This window comes from Elephas maximus, chromosome 3 (genome assembly GCF_024166365.1).
Source record: "Elephas maximus indicus isolate mEleMax1 chromosome 3, mEleMax1 primary haplotype, whole genome shotgun sequence".
Lineage (NCBI taxonomy): Eukaryota > Metazoa > Chordata > Mammalia > Proboscidea > Elephantidae > Elephas > Elephas maximus.
In genome coordinates, this window is record NC_064821.1 from 84,685,930 (window position 1) to 84,710,490 (window position 24,561).

Below are 24,561 nucleotides of genomic sequence, written 5' to 3' on the forward strand. Positions count from 1 at the left end.
GGATACAAGTTCTCATTTTTCCAGACTCTTCCTTATGCCTTCTAAATCACACTCAGCGTCTCAATCTCAGATCCTCACATCACATCCATTGTCATCCTCATTCCCTTATTATACCCATTTTAAAGATGAAGAAACAGGGTCTCAGAGAAGTTAAGTCACAAAGCACAGGGAGGTAAGAAACAGCTGGAATTCGAGCCTGTGTTTGTCTGTTTCTAGAGCGCATGGTATACCCCTCATACATCAAGCTCACGGACTCTCTTCTGGTGTCTCCCTGCCTGTCCTAGTTCCACTGGAGATGGCAAGTTTCTCTGGCTCCTGGCTCTCTGGCTGCCTCATCACACTCATCTTCCTTCAGCTGCCAGCTCCAGGTTCAGGTAGGAGGTTCTGAACCTTTTTCCCTGTCTGAGACACCTGATGATGGGGTCAGAAGAATTAGGAGATCTGGCCTGAGGCCTTATTTCTTCTTGGATTCTCTTCTTCCCCAAGCCCTTTCCAACGCCCTTCCTGAACTCTGTTCTTCCCCTGAAGCATCCCCTTCCTCATCCCCTTCCTCCCCCCCTCCCAAGTTGGGTCTCTTTCATCCCTCCCAAATGGTCTTGTCTCTTTTGTCCACTCTTCACAGGGGATGCCAGAAAGTTCCACCTGGTCCCGCTAGGGGGCACAGCCGAGCTGCCCTGCCCCCTCCCCCTCTGGCCAAGCATGGAGCCCACGGAGGTGAGGTGGCTGCGGTCCCCACACCCCCAGCTCTCCCAGGCTGTTCATGTGTTCCGGAGTGGGAAAGACTGGGATGACGGTCAGATGCCAGAATACAAGGGGAGGACGGTGCTGGTGAGAGACACCCAAGAGGGAAATGTCACTCTGAAGATCCTCAATGTCCGGCTTGAGGACCAAGGGCAGTACCGCTGTCAAATCCAGATCGGCAATCTGAGTAAAGAGGGCAGCGTCACCCTGCAGGTTGCAGGTTAGGATGGGTTTGAGGTGCCCGAGGTCATTTGCAGCAATGGAATGAGCTTAGTCAGAACCCACTTTGTCCCTCTACATGTAGAATTTTCTTTCATCTGCAATTCACAGTTTCAACTTGCCCTGATGGCTCAGCTGTGACCCTGGGCCAGGTATTTCTGATGAGGAAGGAACCTGGACTATGGAACACACTGCTGGTTGAATACAATGAAAAACAACTAGTGGCCTTTACAGCTTGGTGGCCCAACCAGTGGCTCTTCCATCTCTAGTTCATCTTTCATTGCTCCATTCTCTGGGAACTCATAGCCATGGCTGTAAGGAAATGACCTCGAGGGCCAGAATCCCGAGCTGTAACAAAGATCTACTTCTAACAGGTCCTGGGCTGGGGCTCCTGAGCGCTTAATAGTACAAGTTACAGTTTCTGAAACTACCTTCAATATTTTTTTAACACTTCAGGCACCTGCCTCAAAAGAGTCATGTCTTTGCATTTTCCCACAATGATACCAGCTCCCCATGGACACATGCTGACTCTCTTTTTGGTCATAATTTATAACTGTACCCCCCAAAAGAGGGGGTGAATCAATTAGTTTAAAATGCACAGTGGTTGGTAGACAAACTCTTTCCAAACATGGAGTCATGCTGGGGCGGGGGTGGGGGGTGGCGGAGAATCTTTAAAAGGGGATTGAGTTTCCCAAAGGAACCTGAATCATGTGTTGCAGTAACTATGATGGATGAATTTTGAAAGGTATTAGGATGAAGCTAGAGACTGTCTTATCCTACTGGGAGGACTTGTTAAAGTTCCATTAATAGTTTTCCCTGCTCACCAGAGGAAGCTGTGGGAGGAAGAAGAGGGCTCAGGCTGGAACCAGGCCCCTTGACAAGGCCCTGTCAGTCTATTTCTGGGCTGGCTCAGTCAGGCAGTCTCTCCTCTTCAGTATTAGGTTCTGATCCTGACATCCACGTGGAGGGCTATGATGCTGGTTGGATTAAAGTAGTGTGCAGATCCGTGGGATGGTTCCCAAAGCCCTCTGCCGAGTGGAGAGACCCTCAAGGCACAGTGCTTCCATCCCTGTCGGAGGTCCATGACCTGGATGAAGCTGGACTCTTCCAAACAATGGTGTCCAGCAGAGTGAGGGACAGCACTCTGGGGAATGTGTTCTGCATCATCCACAACTCCGCCCTTGGTCTAGAGAAGAAGGCGGTCATGGTCATTGCAGGTAAAAGTGACAATAGAAATCAGGTTTGAAGCACCGGGTAGTTACAGAGAAAAATCCTACCCTAGTACAAACTTTATAAAATAAATAACTTTTAGGATTTTAAAAATTTTTTAATTCATACAAGTTTATTGTAGAAAACTTAAAAAAATATAGAAAATTTTAAAGAAAATAAAAAATAGCCTACGATCCCAGAAATGAGAGAGAACTACTGTTAATATTTTGGTGCTTTTCCTTCAAGACTTTCATATATATATGCATCTCTGAATGTGTATATGTTTACATATATGTATTCCTGTGCCTTTTTTTTTCCTCCACTTACGACACCATGAACATTTTTTGCCATTGTCCTTAAGTCATTCTCTGCAACATGATTTTTAAGGGCTGCATAGTATTTCACTGTGTGGCTATAGCATGAGAAATTAATCAAAGCCTTATTTCTGGACATCTGGATGGTTTCCGTTTTTCCTCACATTGTATCTAATGGTGCAATGAACATCTTTGCACATACTTGGGTAAGTGATTCTGATTGTTTCCTTAGAATTTGTTGGGACGAATGGGCAAAGGATATGAATTTTTAGAGACCCTTGAAAGATGTAGCCGTATCACAGAGAAGGGTGGTTTTAGAGCCAAGAAAGACTGTGGTCTAGGGGCCAGAGGGAAGGGGTCATGGACCTCTCCTAATCCTGTCCTTGTCTCTCTCTGTCTTCTTCCCTCTTCTTTTACACTACCACTGCCCCTCACTAAGTACTAAGTGCTTTACATGCCTGATTTCTTTAAATCTGCCAACAACCCAATGGGACATGCATGACCATCATCCTTATTTTACAGATGAGGCAAACCAGGCTCAGAGAGGCTTGGTCTCTTGCCCAGGGCCACACAGTTTTGAGCTGGGACTCACACTCAGCTTATGCTCATAACCACTTGTCATAGTCCCTCTTCTGTTCTTTTTCTTTCTTTTCCCCCGTTATCTATTGCTTCCTTCCTTTCTCTTTTCCCTCCTGCCTGGGCCTTAGCCCAGCTGCTGTAGCACCATAGAAATTACTTTGCCCCTGTTGATAGTGCTCAGGGCAAAGAGGTTGCTGACTGCTACTCCAGGACAAAGATGAAGTCAGGGGTGCTTGTGAGAAGGCTGTAGGTGTTTTCTGAGGAGAGCACCTCCAGTTCTCGGGAGGCTCTGGACTATTTTTCCATTGAATTATAGGGCAGGACAAGGTTGTGGTTGAGAAGCCGAGTTTAGCTCACTGTCTCCAAGCAAGACCATCTAAACCATTCCTGAGAGAAGACCATATTGCTTATTTTTAGTTATCCCTGGTCATCCAGGGTTTGAGTTACTGAGAGAAGGGAAGACCCTCACCAATCTTGGCCAAAGGTTTCTCCCTAGATGCAATGAAAATAGTTGAGACATGCCTGAGCCATCTGTTATCTGAGGTGGGACCCTGGGCATGAGAGAAAACTCTCAGACACTTCCCTAAGGGTGGTCATTGATGGTTTCTGTTTCAGCTCCATCTCCAGGGAGGATCTCCTCTCCCACAGTGGCTCTTGCTGTGATGCTACCTGTCCTGGGGCTTCTCTTCATAGCAGGTATCTTCCTCATCTGGAAGCAAAGAAGATCAAAAGGTAATGAAGTGGTGAGAGAGCCCAGGCTGGCCAATGGTGGGGCTGTGGCTTCTCTGGGAGAAGCCAGGAAGGAAGTAGAGGTAGACATGATACTCTGCAAGCTGGCTGGGAGAAAACTGGCAGAGCCATGTACTGGTCATTCACACTGAAGAGGGAATTAAAGAAACTGAGCAGAGCATTGAGTTTTGATCCTTTGAGAAATGAGAAAATAATACTTCCTATCATGCCTGTCATCTAATAGATTAAGAAATCCAATTACATCAATTGGATAAAAACCTCATAAAGATATTCAAATTTCACACAATCTCAAGATTGGAAAGGACCTTGAAAGTCACATAATCCAACACTCCTCTCTGACAGTTTGAAGACCCCCTAATCCTTTCAAAGGAGTCCCTGGGTAAAAAACATGGTTAAGCACTCAGCTATTTACTGAAAGACTGGTGGTTCAAATCTACCCAGAGACAGCTTGGAATAAAGGCCTGGGAATCTGCTTCCAAAAGGTCAGAACCATGAAAACCCTATGGAGCACAGTTCTACTCTGAAACACATGGGGTGGCCATGAGTCAGAATCAACTCTATAGCAATTGGTGACTGGTAATCCTTTCAAATAGTCACATACTCACAGTGACAAGGAGCAAAGTCCTATTCATGCAACTTGGGACATCACTGGAGACCTTTGCCTAGAGAAAAAAGCCTTTTCTTAAGCTGAGCTGACATCTATCTCTCTCTGTCCCTTCTAGAGAAGCTTCTTTATGAACAGGCGATGGAGGTAGGTAAGTGTCCTGGCCTGGGTGGGAATATTTCTCTGTTTTGTTCATTTTGTACCCCCAGTGCCACCGATCTAAATTCCGAACCTGAAAATTCCAGCCTCTGTTGTCTTTGATGGTGGAGATGGGAGTTTAAATATGTTGCTTCCAGTTTCGCTTTCTTGCTCTTGTAATAGCTTCCCTGCCAGAATGCCTAGTGATTATTTTTTGTCTGTGAGCTCACTGCTTGGCCTTATTCTGTGGGAGTTGTGTAGGTCTAATGTGAGAAAAGCTCGTATTCATTAAAAAAATAATTGATAACTGCCTACTGAATGCCTGGGATCACATGAAGTGCTGAGGAGACAATGGTGAGTCACAGTAGATAATCTTTGCCCACTTGGAGCTTTCAGTCTTGTCAGGGAGGTATTTAAAAATCAAATAACTGTACACGCAATGCAGTACTACGCAACAATAAAAAACAATGATGAATCTCCGAAGCATCGTACAATGTGGGTGAACCTGGAGGGCATTATGCTAAGTGAAATAAGTCAATCACAAAAGGACAAATATTGTATGAGACCACTACTATAAAAACTCATGAAAAGGTTTATATATAAAAAGAAACTATTTTTGATGGTTATGAGGGAGGGAAAAATACTAAATAGACAATAGATAAGTGGTAGTTTTGGTGAAGGGTAAGATAGTGCACAATACTGGGGAAACCAGCACAACTTGTACAAGGCAAGGTTATAGAAGCTTCACAGACACATTCAAACTCCCTGAGGGACCAAATTACTGGGCTAAGAGCTGTGGGGACCATGAGCTTGTGGAACATCTAGCTTAATTGGCATAACATAGTTTATAAAGAAAATGTTCTACATTCTACTTTGGTGAGTAGCGCCTGGGGTCTTAAAAGCCTGTGAGCAGCCATCTAAGATACTCCACTGGTCTCACCCCATCAGGAGCAAGGAATAATGAAGAAAGCTAAAGACAAGTGAAAGATTAGTTCAAAGGACTAATTGATCACAACCACCACAACCTCCACCAGGCTGAGTCCAGCACAACTTGATGGTACCCTGCTACCACCACCGACTATTCTGACAGGGATTACAATAGAGGGTCACAGACAGAGCTGGGAAAAAATGTAGAACAAAATTCTAGCTCACAAAAAAAGACCAGGCTTACTAGCCTGACAGAAACTGGAGAAACCTCAAGTGTACGGCCCCCAGACACCCTTTTAACTCAGTAATGAAGTCACTCCTGAGCTTTGCCCTTCAACCAAAGATTAGACAGGCCTATAAAACTAAATGAGACTAAAGGGGCACACAAGCCCAGGGGCAAGGACTAGAAGGCAAAAGGGGACAGAAAACCTGGTAATAAGGAACCCAAGGTAGAGTGCTGACATGTCATTTGGTTGGTAACCAATGTCGTAAAACAATATGTTCTCTAAGTGTTTAATGAGAAGCTAGTTTGTTCTGTAAACCTTCATCTAGAATACAATTCAAAAAATTAAATAACTACACAAATAAATGTAAAACTGCAACTGTGATAAATGCCACAAGAGAAAGTCCACAGTGCTATCAAGACTATGATCAGGAAGAACCAACCAAGTTTGAGGGACCAAGAGGAAGTGGCTTTGATGTGAAGAATGGGCAGGCATGAGTGATGTGAAGAGGGAACAGAAAGCCATCCACAGCAGAAAGAAAAGCTTTAGTAAACAAATGCAGTCCAGAGAGAGCAATGCTCATTTGGGCAGTTGAAAAGGTACAAAAGTGAGGGGAAAGGTAAGGCTGGGAGTTAGGCAGAGGCTAGACCGTGTGAGTCCCTGCATGGTGCAAAGGGTTAATACCCTCAGCTGCTAACTGAAAGGTTGGAGGTTCAAGTCAACCCAGAGACACCTTGGAGGAAAGGCCTGGCAATTTACTTCTGAAAAACCAGCCATCGAAATCTCTGTGGATCACAGTTCTTCTCTGACACACATGGGGCTACCACGAGTTGGGATCAACCCTTTAGCAACTGGTTTTAGACCATGTGAGGCCTCGTCAATCTTGCTACGGATTTTAGCCTTCATCCTAAGAGCAGTAGTAAAGCATTGACCAGGGATATCCTGATCAGAATTGTACTCTGAGAAACCCTCTCTGGTTTCAATGTTGGGAGGAGACCAGAGGGAACAAGAGAGGATGTGGGGGACAATTTGGGATGGTATTTCTGTCATCCAGATGTGGGATGACCAGAGCCTGGATCAGGGAGGTGGAGGCAGAGATAAACAGAGGTGGACAAGTTCAAGAGCAGGTAGAATCAGTAGGAATGAGGGACTCTCAAGGTACTGGCTCGGGATCTCATTTTCTTTTCCTTTCCTTCCTCTAGAAAATCTTCTCTCAGATCATGCAGAAGAAAAAGGTAATTACCTACACAGAGTAAGGGATAGTGAACAAATGACATATTTTTTCTCCTTCTACATAAATGCTGACAGCCTATTATTACACATACATTATGTGTGTGTGTACATATATGTGTATATATATCCTCCATCAATATTGGTAGTTCCTGGTGGCACAAACAGCTAATCGCCTAACTACTAGCTGAAAGGTTGGAGGTATGAACATACCCAAAGGTGCCTTGGAAGATAGGCCTGGTGATCTGCTTCCAAAAGGTCACAGCCTTGAAAACCCTTTGGAGCGGTTCCACTCTGCACACATAGGGTTGCCATAAGTCAGAACTGACTCAACAGCAACTAATGACAAAAAGCATTAATTTTAATGGAATTTAGTTTCCAATGTGAAAAGGCTGTGGGATTACTGGCAGAGGGAGTAGGGACGCCCAGGATCAAAATTTGTAGCTCTGGATTATCACCAGTTTCCTTCATCAGCCTTTCCACCAATTATCTAAAAAGAAGGTCCATAAAAAGAAGGTCCATATACTCCCCCAAAATGTATTGATATTATGGTGTAGGATGCATGAGAATCGCATGGATCCACAAGACCTTTGCATTGAGAGAAGTGGTGTGGTACAATGGAAAGAGCACAGGTTCTGGATTCAACAACACCTGGCTCAGATCATTGGTGTGCCACTTACTAGGTTGGAGGAAGTCCATTTGCCTCTCTGAGCCTCAGTTTCCTTATCTGTAAAATAGGGATTATAAATCTCTTCACATGATCGTTTTTGAATATTAAATGAGAAAACCTTTAAAAAACTCCTATCACAGTGCCTGGAACATAGAGAGCTCCTTTCCCTTATTCGCATTTCATCATCATTAATTAAATGTTTACACCAGGCCACTGGGGGTACAACATTAGACACCAGGGGCACAAAGAAGCAGGCAGGGGCTCTGTCTCTGAAGTGTAGCTGGGAAGACAAGTCATTGGCTTAGATATGGCTCTGGGTGATTTTGGCATCTCCCCTCTTCCTCCCTTACATCTTTTCCAAGCTTGTGAATGTGTGGGGTGTGCACCCACAGGACACGATGGTTGTTCCATCCCAGAGTGGGAGGAAGTAGTGTGATATAGTGGTGAGGGCCTGTGACTCAGAAGTCAGACACACTTGAGTTTGAATCCTGCCTCCTTGGCCATTGCTAGCTGGATGATCTTGGGCAAATTTCCACATTCCTCTGAGTCTCAGACTCTCCCTCTATAAATATGACAGGATTCGGTGCCTAGGTCATTACAAGAATCCAAAATCAAACCAAACTTGTTGCAGTCGAGTTGATTCCTACTCATATGGATCCTGTAGGACAGAGTAGAACTGCCCTATAGGGTTTCAAGGAGTGGCTGGTGGATTCGAACTGCTGACCTTTTGGTTAGCAGCTGAGCTCTTCACCACCGTGCCACCAGGGCTCCCATCATAAGAACAGTACACAATAAATGCAGCTATTAGTTTTGTCAGTGAGGTGAAGTTTCAGGTTAAAAAATGAACCGTAAGTCCCTTAGGGGCTGTATCATATTTAACTTCATTTCCCCAATGCCAAATGCCTAACACAGGCCCAGCCACGATAAAGCCTTAGCACAGGGTCTGGAAGTGGAATCAAATGTTTAACTTTATTTCTCCGGCAGGGCCAATGCTAGGGAAAAACCTGAGAAGCCACGGCTACTCCCCTGAAGCATACTCCTACATCCCCAAATGTTTTAGAATCTCCGAATTGTGAACCTTAACACAGGACTTCAGGGGAATTCATGTAGAGATTAATAAACCTGGGCCAAGGAGTCAGTGCTAGGTCTTTAGCCAGCGGTATACCTCAGATATGAACCTCCCCTCTCACTCCAGGTTTGAAAGCTTTTATTAAAATTTGTGCTTCTGCCAGGCGTACCAGGATATACAGAAAAGATGGCACATTTTCTTACAGTAAAGATTTTACTTAAAAATATTTTGGGAAAAAAGTTGTCATTTAATATTATTTCTATATGAAAGCAAACAATAGTAGTTATGGAGAAGAATTCAAAGTATTCATGACTTTTAAGATAAGACAAACTTAAAAGGAAGTCTGTGTTTACTCTGGGTGGCAATACCATGCCCTCTAGATTCCATCCCCTCCGGCCCCCCAAAATGTCCATTCTCATTGTTTATTCTTAGGAGAAGAGGTTGGAGAAACTCAGAATAGTATTTACAGATACCTTGCACAGTGCCTGCAGGAGTAAATGTCTGATACATGGTAACCATTAGTATAAGGAGCCCCGGTGGTGCAGTGGTTAAGGTGCTCAGCAGCCAACCAACAGGTTGGTGGTTGGAACCCACCAGCCGCTCTGAGGGAGAAAGCTGTGGCAGCCTGCTTCTGTAAGGGTTCACAGCCTTGGAAACCCTATGGGACCCTTCTACTGTGTCCAGTAGGGTCGCTATGAGTCAGAATGGACTCAATGACAGTAGGTTTGGTTTTAAACATTATTATTAACAACAATAATCATTATGATTGAATAACTATAGATTATAAACTAACTGTAGGAGCCCTTGTGGCACAGTGGTCAAATGTGCTGCTAACTGAAAGGTCTGAGGTCCAAACCCACCAGCTGCTCCATGGGAGAAAAGACTTGGCAATCTGCTTCCGTGAAGATTATAGCCTAGAAAACCCTATGGGGTTGCTATGAGTTGGGATCAACTTGATGGCATCCAACAACAACATAAACTAACCAGCAATTATAAAAGTGCAGCAAGATGCAGGCTCATGTCCACACAGTGACAAACATTCAGAAACACGCCCATGCAGAGAACGAGAAATGAAACCAGACAGACAAAAAGGAAGGGAAGAGGAAGGAGGAATCAAACTCCTGGGCAGCCAGGATCATCAGCAAAGTGTCGTTAGCACCATGGGATGCCCAAGATCTGACCTCTGGGAGATGTGATTGGATAAGGACAGACAGTGTGTCATTATCCTTTCCATATCTTTCCTCAGTGGGATGGAATGATGAGCCTTCGAGGCCCCAGCGATAAAGCAGCAGGATCTCCTTGCTCACACCTCTCTCTGTTTTTTCAGGAAGGCTCCACAAAGCCCTCAGTAAGTTCTGCTCCTCATCAATGGCACAGACCTCCTTCTGCTGGAATCTTTGCTTCAGGATAAGTGTCTCAGTTTCACTCCCTGGGGCAGAAGGGAGATGGCAAACGTACTTCATTCCCACAACATCTATATATGAGTACCTTCATGTGGTCATTACCTCTATGTGTGAGATGTATTATTTATTCAGTCTGCAGTCAAGGACTGGCTCACAGAGGAATTTGCTGACCCTCTGCAGTATCTGGGGACCCACAGCCTACTAGAGGCATTGCTGTTCTGAATGCTGTTATGGGGACTTCCCGTTGTATGGCATTGCTAGTGAGGTCTGCGCTGAGATGGCTGGGGTGGGACTGTGACATTATGGGAATGTAGAAGCCTACATTCTGATTTGTCAAACTGTTTTTATTCTTTAGAGAAACTCCGGAGTGAACTGAGTAAGTTTTCCGTGTTCTTATAACTTCCATATCAGCTTACCTCCGTATGTCCTGTGATAGCTTATCCCCTTGTTTCTTCTTTTATATAGAGCTGAAAAGAGCTGCAGCAAATGCAGGTAAGATGACTTTTACCCCATGCTTGACCTCCACCGTCTGGGAGTTTTTGATTTCTCCAGAACTTTAACACACATCCCCTTTTCTGTCTTTCAGGCTGGAGAAGGGCCCAGCTGCACTTCGGTAAGTTACACGAACAGCATCTCAGAGTCCGTCCTCCTTAAGGATCTGTAGCCTTAATTAGTACTATGTGCCTTTGGAAGGTAGAGTTTGATTTTTTTTTTCTTTTATCAAATCTGAGGCAATGGGTTTGATTTGTATACCCATTTCCCTTTGTGATTTTTTGGGGGGACACATTTAAATTTAGAAAGGCTCCCCTTTACTGATAAATATGTTTGCTTTAATTTTCTCATGGTTTTTCTATGATTTGGTTTTTGAGATTTTTCTTAAGTGGGTTGGTTATTTGTATTTCTTTTTTGTGAATTGTCTGCTTCTTGTCCCATTCTGCCACTTTTTTTTATTTGTGAAGGCTCTTTTCATATAAGGTATTTTAACTTGTCACCATATTTGTCACAAATAATTTTGGTGGTTTTCCGTTTGTATTTTAATTTCCTTATAGTTTTTTTTTTTTTGGATGCATGAAATGTTTATGTAGTCAAATTTATTCATCTTTTTCTGTGTGGTCTCTTCCATACTTTTGTGTTTAAGAAAGCTTTGCTATCCTCCAATTGGATAAGCAACCACTCTGCTTCTGCCTCATTTTACATACCTGCCACACTCTTCTTTCTCTATAGACCAGTTTTCTTGGGGGCAGGGGTGTGGGACTCTCAGGGAAGAAGGGAATGGGATAGGCAGATGCCCCGACAATGTAGACAACATAAAGGTTTTTTGTTTTATTCTAAAAGACTTATACCTTTCTCTTTCAATTTATTCCCAGTTTGTACTTTTTGCTGCTGTTTGAATGGGATCTGTTATTCTCACTATTTTATGGTCCTTATAAATTTTTCAGGTTGCTCATCTCCTTCCTATTCATACTATCTTCCTACAGACTGGGTACTATAGCATTGATTAGTCAGCCGTTTAAGAGAACACCAGGTCACCTTGGTTGGCATTCTGGGAACTCACAAGCCCTCCTATCTCACATCCACAGTCTGGTTTACTCCTACTACCTCCACTGAATGTGGATTTTGCTGGTTTAACTCTCTAAGAAGACCCTATTTCCTGCATTTGGGGAGAAACCTCATTGTGACCCTCCATAATCCACAATTTTAAGGAAGAATCCTTTTGTCTATTCTAACACATTAAAATTACAATTATAAGGAATAATTTTAGCTGGTAAAATGAGTGTCACATACTCACTGTATGAGCCAGGCACTGTCTCTTGCATTAACTCATCAAATCCACATAACAGCTCCACAACATGGGTGCTGTTATTACCCCATTTTACAGATGAGGGAATGAAAGTTTAGAGACAAATAACTTGCCCAAGGTCACATAACTAGCGAGTAGCAGAGCTGGGACTCAAACATGGGTCTAACATCTGAGCCTGTGTTTATTGTCAGTATGTTAGGTTGCTTTGGAAAATTGAAGGCAAAGTAGCATTTCCTAAGGATTAAGGCAGCTTCACAGACAAGTCAAGAACTTTCCTCCCTTTTCTTTAATACTCTGCCAGGAGATCTAGAAGACTGAAAGACAGTGTTCTTTGGTTCCAGTACATCTGTGGGTGAGACCCATGAACTAAAATGGGCTAATGACAGTGGTTACAAACCTAGAGATTATTTTCCCCTCCAAAGCCACCCAGAAGCCCTGGTGTCACAGTGGTTAAGAGTTTGTCTGCTAACCAAAAAGTTGGCAGTCAAATCCATCAGCCACTCCTTGGAAATCTTATGGGGCAGTTCTACACTGTCCTATAGGATCGCTAGAGTCAGAATCAACTGGATGGCAAGGGGTCAAGGGGTTTGTTTTGGATTTAAGTCTCCCAAAGGCCCCTTAAGCCTGTTTCCAAACCTCACCCCTCTGTGACTCTCTGCAGTGGCTGTGACCCTGGATCCCGACACAGCGCATCCCAAACTCATCCTCTCTGGGGACCGGAGATGTGTGAGGCTCGGAGACAGAAAGCAGCCTGTGCCTGACAACCCACAGAGATTTGATTTTGTTGTCAGTGTCCTGGGCTCTGAATGCTTCACGGCCGGCTGTCATTACTGGGAAGTATACGTGGGAGACAAGACCAAGTGGATCCTTGGAGTGTGTAGTGAGTCAGTGAGCAGGAAGGGGAAGGTCACTGCCTCACCCTCCAACGGACACTGGCTTGTGAGGCAGAGTCGTGAGAATCACTACGAGGCTCTCACATCCCCACAGACCTCCTTCCGCCTGAAAGAGCCTCCGCTGTACGTGGGGATTTTCCTAGACTACGAAGCAGGAATTATCTCCTTCTTCAACGTGACTGACAAATCCCACATCTTTACTTTCACCCACAGTTTCTCTGGCCCGCTTCGCCCTTTCTTTGAACCTTGCCTTCATGATGGCGGCAAAAATTTGGCGCCTCTAGTCATTTGTTCAGAACTCCACAGATCAGAGGAGTCAACTGTCCCCAGGCCAGAAAGAAAAAGCCATGCTAATGGCGACGTGTCCCTGAAGGTGGACCCTTCCTTATTCCCTCCTCCATCAGAAGAGCTTTTCCCACTCAAGGACCTCAGCCCGGCTCTTCAGGGGCTCAAGGTACCTTCCTTTTAGGGATGTGCCTCAATTCCTGCTCCCCTGACTGCCCAGTTTAGCACCCTGGATTGCAATCTCCTGGCCCAATTCATGATTCTGGAAGTCTCATCTCCTTACCCCAAGGCCAGACCCTTTATTGTGGTTTCTATTTGCTCTACTTTTCTCTCAGGGCTCAGTTCTGAGCCCTGCAAGGAGAATTCCTAAAAACCAAATATATATCACTTTAGGTTTAGGTGGAGATGTTGAATGTGTGTCACTGAGATGTAGAGCAGGTTCAGGGGAAGGGGTTCTTTGCTCAGGGGAATAATTAGAACTCTCTCTACCTCATCCTGCACTCAGGCTTTTAGTTGTAAAATTATGGTCCCCAGTCCCAGACTGAATCTCTGCTTCTTACTCCTCCCATCAAGGACTACTTTTCTCTCTCTCAATTCAAGCCTTTAGCCCCCAAAGTCAGTTTTTGAAAGTAAACCCTTTTGGGTCACAGCCGCTTCCTTCCTTTTTTCAGGAATATGGGCAAGGAGGAGAGGTGAAACATGCCATCCTTTTCTATTTTCTTGATGCTGTTTACAACATAGTTTGGTGATATCCAACACGGATGCAAAAAATTAAAAACCAGCTGCTGTCAAGTTGTTTCTGACTCATGGTGATCCCATGGGTGTCAGAGTAGACCTGTGTTCCATAGGGTTTTCATGGCTGGTTTTTCAGAAGTAAATTGCCGAGGTTTCTCTGGGCGGACTTGAACCACCAACCTTTCAGTTAGCAGCTGAGTGTGTTACCCATTTGCACCACCCAAAGCTAATATACATGTTTTCAAAAGCTAATCTAGCCACCAATAATAACTAAATACAGGGACTTTAAATGCATATCTTTAATCCTTAAAAGACTCAGGAGCACAATCAGGGAGCTCAGAAGTACAACTTCAAAAAGAGCAGCTCAGACATGTGTGGCCTTGAAAGGCAGCGGCAAATGAGTCAGCCTGGTGTGCTGGTGTTTTCAAACAAAGGCTTCAGACCTCCTGAGATTCAGTGAGGACCAGCTATGAAAAGTGACAGATTTAGCTGCCAAAGTTGGAGCTGTTTCCACTCTCTTTCTTTTGTGTAGCAAACAGCCTCTTAGGTCAGATAATATTGATTTCAAATAGGAAGTAGTAGGCTAGGTGTGAGGATAAAATAATGAGCCTGATTTTTTGGTGTGGCTTGCAGAAAGAAGCCTAGTTACTTTAAAGTCACACCACATATGTGACCTGGCCTGCTTGTGGAGATACTGGCTATCAGTTTGCAGATGGGAACACAGTCTACCCAAGAGAAACTTTATCTTGCTGTCTGTCAGAAACGCCCTCTGTTAGTGCTCAAGTGGAATTTTTTGTTTGCTTTTATACATTTCTTAAATAAAAGTTTGGTATTTCCTTGTTTGGCATGCTGTTATTTTCACTGTGAATGAGAAGTTGTGGGTAAAGACTTTGGGCTGCTAAGAAAAAAACACATCTGGAATTGATTTCCAAACAGTCCACCCAAGTAAGCTGTAACCACAATTAATAAAGCCACAGTTTCATTCCTGAGTCTGCCTTCTCAGTATTATATTTATATCAATTTATAAACTAATACTGTACATACCTGTTGACATCGAGTAGACCCTGCCTTGAGGGTCTTTCCACTTGGCCCAGTGCTTTAGGAACCATCCCACCGACCTGCACACCAGTTGGATCCATCCAGTCTTGTAACCCTTCACGTGGAACCTAGAACTGAAGAGGAGAGACTACCTGACTGAACCAGCCCAGAAATGGACTGGCAGGGTCTTGCCAAAGGGCATGGTCTCAGCAAGAGCCCTCTTTTTCCTCCCACAGGGAAAACTGTTACTGTAACTTTAACATGTCCTCCCAGTAGGATAAGACAGTCTCTAGCTTCATCCTAATATCTTTCAAAATCCACCTGTAACAGTTACTGCATCACATGATTCAGGTTCCTTTGGGAATCTGTTGCTATCGAGTCGATTTCAGCTCATAGCGACCCAATAGGACAGAGTAGAACTGCCCCATAGGGTTCCTAAGGAGCAGCTGGTAGATTCCAACAACTGACCTTTTGGTTGGCAGCTGAGCTCTTAACCACTGCGCCATCAGGGCTCCATAATGTACATAAAGATAGTTATATTTCACTCACCTATATTCAGTTTCAAACATATTTTCCTGAATATCCCAATCTTAAAACCAACTGACATTGTTCATACTCATCTCACCTAATGAGAGAATTTACCAACAGGAAAGAGAACTGACATTTGTGGAGGCAGAAGCATTGTATATGTTATCTCATTTAATCCTTACAATTCTACCAGAGATTTTATAGAGGAAGAAAATGGTGCTCCAAATGGCTACATGGTAGAGCTGAGATTATAAACTTGATTTTTTCAGCTCTGAAGGGAATGCTCTTTTCTCTTCACTGAAACACCACGCAGATATGAGAAGCCTGTGGAATTCTAACCTACATATTCAACTAGTCTTAAAAAATAATTAAAACTGGGGGGAGAAAAATCCTAATCCCGGAGATATTTTAGTGGTTTTATCATGTCTGGATTAGTAAAGGACTGTCAGGTTTAACTAGGGACACATAGGATCCAGAAAACTCCTGCCCGGGGCCAGGGAGACCTGGAGGTGGTTCCTTTGACCAGACATGCGTAGCTTCTTTGAACGAGGAGACTGGGCTGTTTATCTTTAAATTCGCATCTAGTTCTACAATTTTTAAATTTAAAATTATAAACCTTAAGCTTTTTCTGGTAGTGGAGTCTGGAGACGACGCGCAGACATGGCACTTCACAAGGGGACCAACAAGAAGAGCAGGTTATCAGCCTTGGACCTCAGGAGGCTGAAAGAAAGAATTTTTTTGGAGTCTACCACATTTTTCCATCCTTCAAAGACACTTTTGTCCATGTCACTGATCTCTCTGGCAAGGAAATCATCAGAACCCTTGACAGTTCACGAATCAAGATTGGGTGGGTTGAGAAGTCACGCCCATCCCCTTCGACAGCACCCGCCGAAAGGGGGGTCGCCGTGGTCGCCCTCCTCAAATGACTCTTTACTGTTAATAAATTGTCTTCTCGTATATAAACTTGAAGTGAGGCACGCGGCTCCAGGCTTCGCTGGACGTCAGGACCGTCAAGGGTCACCAATGCAAAGTAAAGAAGAACCCCACGACTTCATGATTCCTTGAAGATTAGCTTTACATATTCTACAAATTTCCAGGCGGGTAGTCCCGCACTTTCGGCTGGAATACCGGAGCGCTCAAGGAAATTTAAAGACCTTTGAAGGGAGCCCAGTCTCCACTGCTCCGTTCTAAACTTTACAAATTTCTTCTCTCTTAACTACAGCTCCCAGCATGCCACACCCGAGGCCAAAGTTGATTGGCGATTTCGCCGGGCCTCTCTCTTTATGGCAGCTCACTACAACCAATGGAAATGAAGAGTGAGCCCCAGAAACCAATCCTGGAGGAGTAGGGCGGATCCTCCCTGGGTTCCGGCTCCGGCTCCTTCCCTGGCCGACCGAGGCGGCGCTATCCCTGAGCGAGCGGCGGGAGCGAGGTGGGTCTGGGTTCGACCCGAGGTTGCGGGGGGAGGCGGACACGACTTTGGGGAGAATTCTAAGCATGGCCCCTGCCTTCTCACAGAGATGTTGGAGGCGGTCGCTTTGCTCCCCGGACCCAATAGGGTCCTATGGCCCCTCCGTCCCTACCCTTGACCCCCTCTCAGGCCCTCAAGGCCGAGCTGCTGTTCCCGGCTTCTACCCTCTGGCCCTTCTCCTGGGGGCCTTTAAGTACGCCAGTCACCCTGCCACTGACCATACCTTTGCGGCCCGCCTCTCCTCTCCCGCCGCTCCCTCCCAAGCCCGCTGCATCTCTGAGCCCAGCTCTTGCCCTCTAGAATGCTCATACCCTTGGACTCCGCCATTGGCTATTTCCTTCCCCTGACACACAGCCCAGCTTCTTGGGCCCTGGTTCTCTGACACCTGATTATAGCCTCTGCCCCTGTCCCCTGACCATCTTCTTGGACTCTCAGACTCCATTGGTTTTCTTTGTCTGACCCGGCATCCAGCTCCCATGTAGGATTCCCTGTTCTTCAACACCTTACCTCTGGCCTCTCCAGGCAGTGTCCATCTCCTGTTCCCCCCTCACCCCAAGCCCTTGATGTGGGCCTAAAGACCCTGAACTTTGGCCCCTCTGATCACTTTCTAGCTTGGCCCCTTGCAGTCTCATTTCCTGCCCTCTAACCCAGATCCCCAGCCTTCATAATCTGATCTATAGCCCTATTTTCTCAGCTCTTCTTAAATCTGGCCCCTTCTCCACTGCTCAGTCCCTTCCATCTTTGTTCCTTCCATACCTCCCAACCTCCTGGGAAGACAAGCTAGATGGGTCTTTTCTCCCTCAAATCTCTGAAGCATGATATGACAGTGCCTTTTTTCTTTAGGTGCCACAGGCTTCTGAGTAGATAGTGGACTCCCCATCTTTGCAGTCCCAGTTTTGCTCACCCATCCTGCAAATCCCAGCTTAAATACCACTTCCTCCATGGAGCTGCCCACCCCTGATCTCTTCAAGAAGATATGCCCATGCCATCTGGACTCCTGTTCCATTGTCTTTCCTTCCTTCCTCCCTGCCTCCCTCCCTCCAATACTAGTGTAGTAGTTAAAAGCACTGGCTTTGGAGTAATGGGTATAGGTCCCAGTTCTGCCAGCTACCTGCTGTGTGTCCTTGGGCAAGTAACTTAATTTTTCTGAACCTCAGTTTCCTCATCTCTAAAATAAGGATGATAGTTATGAAAATGAAATGAGATGATTCATATGTAGTGCTTAGTCTAGGGCCTAGCGCTTGGTATAAGCTTAAAAAAATGTTAGCTGTTATTACTGGTGTCTGTATAGTGTGCTAGGCACTGAAGAGCGGGCACAAAGGTCACTAAGACTAAGGCACAGTACCTGTCCCCCTGGATCTTAACTTTCTACACTCTACAAGTTTCTGGAGTTTGTGGCCTATCTCACTGCACCAGACCATAAATTTTTTGAAGATGGGTACCACAATCCTAAATCTTCTTCCCTGTCCTTGGCTCTAGGAAACAAAAGAAGTCTGTGCAGCTTAGTAAGCATTTACTGATGTGTTGGGCACAGGGTGTATGTAGCTGTGTGTATGTGGGAGGGGAGAGTGTATTGTATCTGTGTCTGTGTGTATGCGGTATGTGAATGTGTGGCTGTGTGTGGTGTGAAAGTGTTGGTGTTTATGTGACTTACGTGTGGCGTGTGAGTGTATAGCTGTATATGTGGTTATGTGTGTGAGAGGGCTGTGTTATGATATTGTATGTGGCTGTGTGTCTGGTGCGTATGTGTGCACACAGTGTATATGTGTAGTGTGTGTATGGCTGGTATTAGAGTGTGTGTGATGTGTATATGTGTGTGGCTGTGTATGTGTGGCTGTGTACAGTGTGTGTTATGTGAAAATGTGTATATGTAGTGTCTATGTATGTGCGTGTGGCTGTGTTTGAGTATGTGAGAGTGGGCACTGACCAATCAGAACAGACATCAGCCCAGGCCCTGGAGTAGGGTTTGGAGGCCCCAGCTGTGCCAGAAGTAACCTTTTTAGTTGCTAGATTATGGGGCAGTCTGAGAAGGGGTGTGGTGGTGGAACACTTAAGAGGGTTCAAAGCAAAGCCTTGTAAACAACTAGGAGAGCCTTGAGTGTTAGAGGTTCCGTTATGTTCATTTGAAAACGGCCATATAGGTGGATATTTCTAAAGAGGATTTTTTTTTTTTTTTAATTAAACATAAAGGGAGTTTCAGTTAATATGTAGCTAGGCAGAAAAGTTGAACTCATCCCAGTACAGGTAGCCCCTGACTTATGATGGGTTCAAGTTACCACAAATTGCCCTTACGACCATCTTTTTTTTTTTTTTTTTAACATCCCATCGTTAGTAATACATACTACATACAATGTTTTCATTCTCAGCTGTTCACTTACAGATGTTCAAAGATCAGATTTATAAAGTTACTGATAATTAAAGGCAGTAATAATGAATAGAAAAAAAAAGGATTTCGATGTACGATGGAGTCGTTGGAACGTCATAACTAGAAGCTCCTTTACTTGCATATGAGTTAGGGTCTAGATTTAGATTGTCATTGATTAGTGGTATTAAGGAAAGTAACATTATTCAAATTGCACAAATATCATTTGTTGATGGTGTACAAGGCCAGTGCCTTTTGTTGTTGTTTTGCACTGGTGGGTAGCTAAATACCTGTGAAAGTTTGTCACTTGAAAGTTTGTAAGTAAAGGCATTCTATCCAAGCATTGCAGTTAACTGAGGTTTTTTAAAACCTCTTTAACCAGAACAAACAATTCCCTGTGTCTGGTTTGACCCCAAAAGTAAAGGTGTTGGCCATTTCTATTCATTCTCAGGGTTCAGAGATGGGCAGTGAGAAGGAGCAGAATCCAGAACAGCACCTGCCTGAGGAAGGGGAACTGGGTAAGCCTTGGAGAGTGGATGACTCAGATGGGGAGAAAGAGTACAAGCAGGAGAGCCAGTATGAGAGGCCACAAGGAACCCACCCAAAAAAGCCATGGGGGAAAGTCACTCCATCTGGAGAGTCAGGGGGCCCCATTGCTCATCCAAGGCCTGAGGTGGACGAGAAGCCCTTTGTATGTGTCCAGTGTGGCAAAACATTCAATAATACGTCCAATCTGAGAACACACCAGAGAATCCACACTGGAGAGAAGCCTTACAAGTGTTCTGAATGTGGCAAGAGCTTCTCCAGAAGTTCCAACCGTATCAGGCACGAGCGGATCCACCTGGAAGAGAAGCACTACAAATGTCCCAAATGTCAGGAGAGCTTCCGGCGGCGCTCCGACCTCACCACTCATCAGCAAGATCACCTGGGCAAGCGGCCATACCGCTGTGACATCTGTGGCAAGAGCTTCAGCCAGAGCGCCACACTAGCTGTGCATCACCGGACCCACCTCGAGCCAGCGCCTTACATCTGCTGTGAGTGTGGCAAGAGCTTCAGCAACAGTTCCAGCTTTGGCGTACACCACCGCACCCACACGGGTGAGAGGCCTTATGAGTGCACTGAGTGTGGGCGGACCTTCAGTGATATCTCTAACTTTGGGGCACATCAGAGGACTCACAGAGGGGAGAAGCCCTACAGGTGCACTCTGTGTGGGAAACACTTCTCCCGGAGCTCAAATCTCATCCGACACCAGAAAACTCACATGGGAGAGCAGACTGGGAAAGATTCCAGCTGAAGGAGAGACCCATTTAGATAGAGTGAAAGACCCTCAGCCTAGTACAGGAAGATCTTTAGGATCTGCTGCTTCTCCCCTTGACCTCAAGCCCTACATCCCACTTTGGAGAGTAGTTTCCTGTTGCCTCTGAAGCCCAAATCTCCATGAAGTCCTGAGAGGAGACTCTGAGTAAAAATCTTTCCCTCTTTCCAGGCCAGTTTCTTGGCTTAGAATGTCAGAGGAAGGACCCACTCTTAGCCTGACCTCCTCGGGATGAAAAAGAAATAGGGCAGGCTCAGAATATGCTCATGTCATTAAGGCAACAGCCCCCTGGCCTTTGAGGCAATACCTCTCAGATGGGAGTCACTGTCTAAAGGTCCTCCAAATTATATGTGAACCACTTGAGATTAGGGCACACACTACAGTGGCTGCTAGCTCCCATCTGCTGTGCCCTCAACTTTGCTTCCAGGTCTCTGGGCTGGGAGGAAGGGCCTTCCCATTGGAAGGGGCCTCCTTGATCTGGAGAAAAGATTTGAGGTCCTGCCTTAGGAATTAAAGGTAAGACCTCAGGGAGCCAGGGACTTTCATGCTCCCCTGTGTTTGCTACTTTTTCCTCCCCATCTCAACCTGTGTCTGTTTCCTTTGAGATTAGCAGTAAAACCCCTCAATGAAAAGGACTTGTGTACTTATTTGGGGGCATCTAAGAAATTGGGAGCTGGGTAGACTGTCCCACTGCAGCCACTCTGGGTGGGAGTCAAACTCCAAGAAAGACAGAATGGGCTGGCTGCTCTGAAAAGCAAAGGAAAGCAGGCTGAGTCTCTGGGGCCTTTGAAAAGAAAGAGGGAAAGGAAAGAAACTAATTGAACACCTACTATGTGACATAAATCCTACCGTTTGCATTCATGATATTTAATTTTTCCTATCAACCCTCAAAGGAGTTAGACGAAGAAGCGGAAGTGAGGAAAGTTGGAGGTATTTGCTGTGAAGTTCACACAGCAGCTGTGTGGTGGAGCCAGAATTCAAACTCAGGCCTCCCTGACTCTGAGCTGATGCTCTTTTCACTACATCCACCTTGCTGGCTTCTGAAGGATGAGCCAATGGGGAGCTGGCCTGGGACTGCATGATTCTCTTTAGATGGGAGCCAGGTGGCCTTCTGATAGGGACCTGAGCCATTAGGTCTGTGGGCATCAGAACCATTTCAATTTCATTTTGATTGATTGAGTTCTTACTCTATGCATAGGAAAAATGGCAGTGCCAGGGAGACAGTGAGGAGTGGGAGAAGATGAGAGATATCTTAAGACCCATAGTGAAAGTCTCTTCCTTAGTGGCAATAATTCAGTCCCCAAGGCTGGAGCAGCTTGGCAGGGATCATGATGGTTTCCTGTGCCCCAGACTCTGGCCTGGCTTCATGTGGCAGATTTCAGAATGCTTCCCAAATGGAAGTGCAGTATTCCTCCAGCAAATATGAAAGACCCCACTGTAACCCTCTGCCAACCTTTGGCACTGCTTTTCCAGAGTGGGGAGCCCTTTTGTAGCTTTGGTACCAGGCTTGGAACTAACAGCACCCATGACCTATCAGATGGGACCTTGCCTGCTGTCTTAGTCATCTAGTGCTGCTATAAGAGAAATACTACAAGTGGATGGTGGCTTCAACAAACAAGTTTATTCGTTCACAGTCTAGTAGGCTAGAAGTCCAAATTCAGGTTGTCAGTTCCAGGGGAGGGCTTTCTCTGTTGGCTCTGGAAGAAAGTTCTTGTTATCAGCCTTCCTCTGGACTAGGAGCTTTTCCATGTAGGAACCTTGGGTCCAAAGGATGTGTGCTGCTCTTGGCACTGCTTTCTTGGTGGTATGAAGCCACTATCTCTGCTCAGTCACAAAATGGAGGACAGCCCCACAATACTGGGAATCATGGCCTAACCAACTTGACACATATTTTGGGGGACACAATTCAATCCATGACACCTGCCCAGGAAGGGATATGCCAGAGATTTATACTCATCATCTTATTGAATTCTCACAACACTGTGAAGTAAGAATTATCCCCATTTGACAGATGGGGAACCAGGCTGACAGAGGGAAAGTGACCCGCCCAAGATTACCTAGCAAGTAAATGACAGAGCCAGGAACTGAACCCACTCCTGTCCAAATCCAAAGCCTGTCCTTGCTCAACTATAAAAAAAAAAGACTCTCCTTACATGTGTATGGCACTTTAGAAAGCATGTCTTAGTCTTCCAGTGCTGCTGTAAAAGAAATACCACAAATGAATGGCTTTAACAAAGAGAAATTTATTTTCTCAGTTTAGTAGGTTACAAGTTCATATTTAGGACGTCAGCTCCAGGGGAAGGCTTTCTCTCTCTGTCGGCTCTGGAAGAAGGCCCTTGCCCTCAATCTTCCCCTGGTTGACGAGCTTCTCAGGTGCAGGGACCCTGGGTCCAAAGGATGGGCTCTGTCCCCGGTGCTGTTTTCTTGGTGGTATGAGGTCCGCGTCTCTCATTTCTCTCTTTTATATCTCAAGAGATTGCCTCAAGATACAATCCAACCATGTAGGCTGAGTCCTGCCTTACTAACACAACTGCTGCCCATCCTCCCTCATTAACATCGTAGAGGCAGAATTTACAACGTATAGGAAAATCACACAATACTGGGAATCATGGCCCAGCCCAATTGATATACACATTTTTGGAGGGATATGATTCAATCCATGACAAAGCACTTTTATTTCATACACACTTTCCTGCTTCTTGAAAATATCCACATAAAATATTTTAAACATATAGTCACCCAAACTTGGGCCTGTGAATTGGCACCTAATATCAATAATAAAAATCACCATATATCACCTACTGGGTACCCGTTATTGTATATGCATTAACTCTGATCTCCATAACTATCCTGCAAGGTAATATCCCCATTTTCAAGGTAAAATCTTGAGAGTTTAGATGACCTGTCCAAATGGCAGAGTTGGGATTCAAATCAGGTGTGTCTGATGCCAAGGCCAAGTTCTTTTCATTATGCCCACTGCCAAGCCTGTCTGCTGGCCCCCTCTCATGAGAGCTTGGTGTCATTATCCTTCCAGTCCTGGAACCTTAGTGACAACTGCTGTGACTTCTGCTGCCAGTCAGACCCAGGACCAGTGTATTAGGCACCTGCTTTACTCTGGGACATGACACGCTGGCCAATTTTACTTGCCCTTTTTTGACCAAGTTCATAGGCAAGGGTTTCTGTGTTGGTCTAGGGTTTAGAGTCCTTCCTGACTAGTTGATTTATTCACTCACTTGACTTCCTTTTTTTTTTTTTTTAACTTCCTTTCATTTCTCTTCCCTCCCTCTCTCCTTTCTCCCTCATAATACTGACATGAAGAAGACATGGCCCATGTATTCTCTGAGTACAGGAGATTGGCATGTAAACTGAGAGTTACAGTACAGTTGTCATTACATTTGCACTCAGGGTACTAGCTGTAGGAGACCAGGGGAGGGCCCAGAAGTGAATGAGGCATGGTCCTTCCTGCTACCCACTCAAACTCCCCTATGAACAAGGTGCTGGAGGAACACAGGTGAGATGGTTAACGCTTTGGAGGGGAGGGGAAGACAGATGATACTTGAATTTGGTCTTGAAGCATAAGTAGGTGTTTATTAAGTGAAGAGAAAGGGAAGATTATTCAGATGGAAGGCAAGGCTTAATACTTTAGGGAACAGTGAAACATTTGATGTAGTTCCCTTTGTGGGGAGGAGATGAGGCTGGTAAGGTGGACAGGCCAGATCATGAAGGGTGTTGGGATGCCAGGCTAAGGGATTTGGACTGTGGACAAAAAAGAATTTAAAGCAGCAGAATGACATCCTATTCACCCTTCAGAAAGAACACTGAGTAGAGCGGAGGATGAACTAAAGGGGCTCAGATAAGTTAGGAGAACGCTATATGTGTAAGCCAAGTACCAGTTGGGGCCTGCCTGACCCTCAAAGAACTATATGACTGCAAGTCTTGCCAATTCTGCAGAATGGGAAAGTTAAAACCCTCCACACAATTGTTCCCAATTCCTGGGATTTACACTCTCATGATCTATCTCTTGCTTGAGGTACTGTGGTCTGTACAAGCCTTCTC

The 24,561-nt window shown here is 45.2% G+C and overlaps 2 protein-coding genes across 2 annotated transcripts in view; both read left to right on the forward strand.

Moving 5' to 3' along the window:
• Positions 1–13,703, forward strand: part of ERMAP (erythroblast membrane associated protein (Scianna blood group)) — a 69,493-nt gene extending 55,790 nt beyond the window's left edge. The window contains exons 3-12 of the mRNA XM_049875533.1: positions 285–374; positions 623–961; positions 3,678–3,794; positions 4,535–4,567; positions 6,908–6,940; positions 10,002–10,022; positions 10,433–10,453; positions 10,543–10,569; positions 10,664–10,690; positions 12,540–13,703. Of these exons, the coding sequence (XP_049731490.1) occupies positions 285–374; positions 623–961; positions 3,678–3,794; positions 4,535–4,567; positions 6,908–6,940; positions 10,002–10,022; positions 10,433–10,453; positions 10,543–10,569; positions 10,664–10,690; positions 12,540–13,240 (1,409 nt within the window). The 3' untranslated portion in view covers positions 13,241–13,703. The remainder of the gene's footprint in view (positions 1–284; positions 375–622; positions 962–3,677; positions 3,795–4,534; positions 4,568–6,907; positions 6,941–10,001; positions 10,023–10,432; positions 10,454–10,542; positions 10,570–10,663; positions 10,691–12,539) is intronic.
• A 3,023-nt stretch (positions 13,704–16,726) lies between these two features.
• ZNF691 (zinc finger protein 691) lies at positions 16,727–23,261 on the forward strand. The gene is made up of 2 exons (XM_049878991.1): positions 16,727–16,789; positions 19,642–23,261. Exon 2 carries the CDS (start codon positions 19,651–19,653, stop codon positions 20,482–20,484), a length of 834 nt encoding a protein of 277 aa, XP_049734948.1. The 5' UTR covers positions 16,727–16,789; positions 19,642–19,650; the 3' UTR covers positions 20,485–23,261.
• The last annotated feature ends 1,300 nt before the right edge of the window (positions 23,262–24,561 follow it).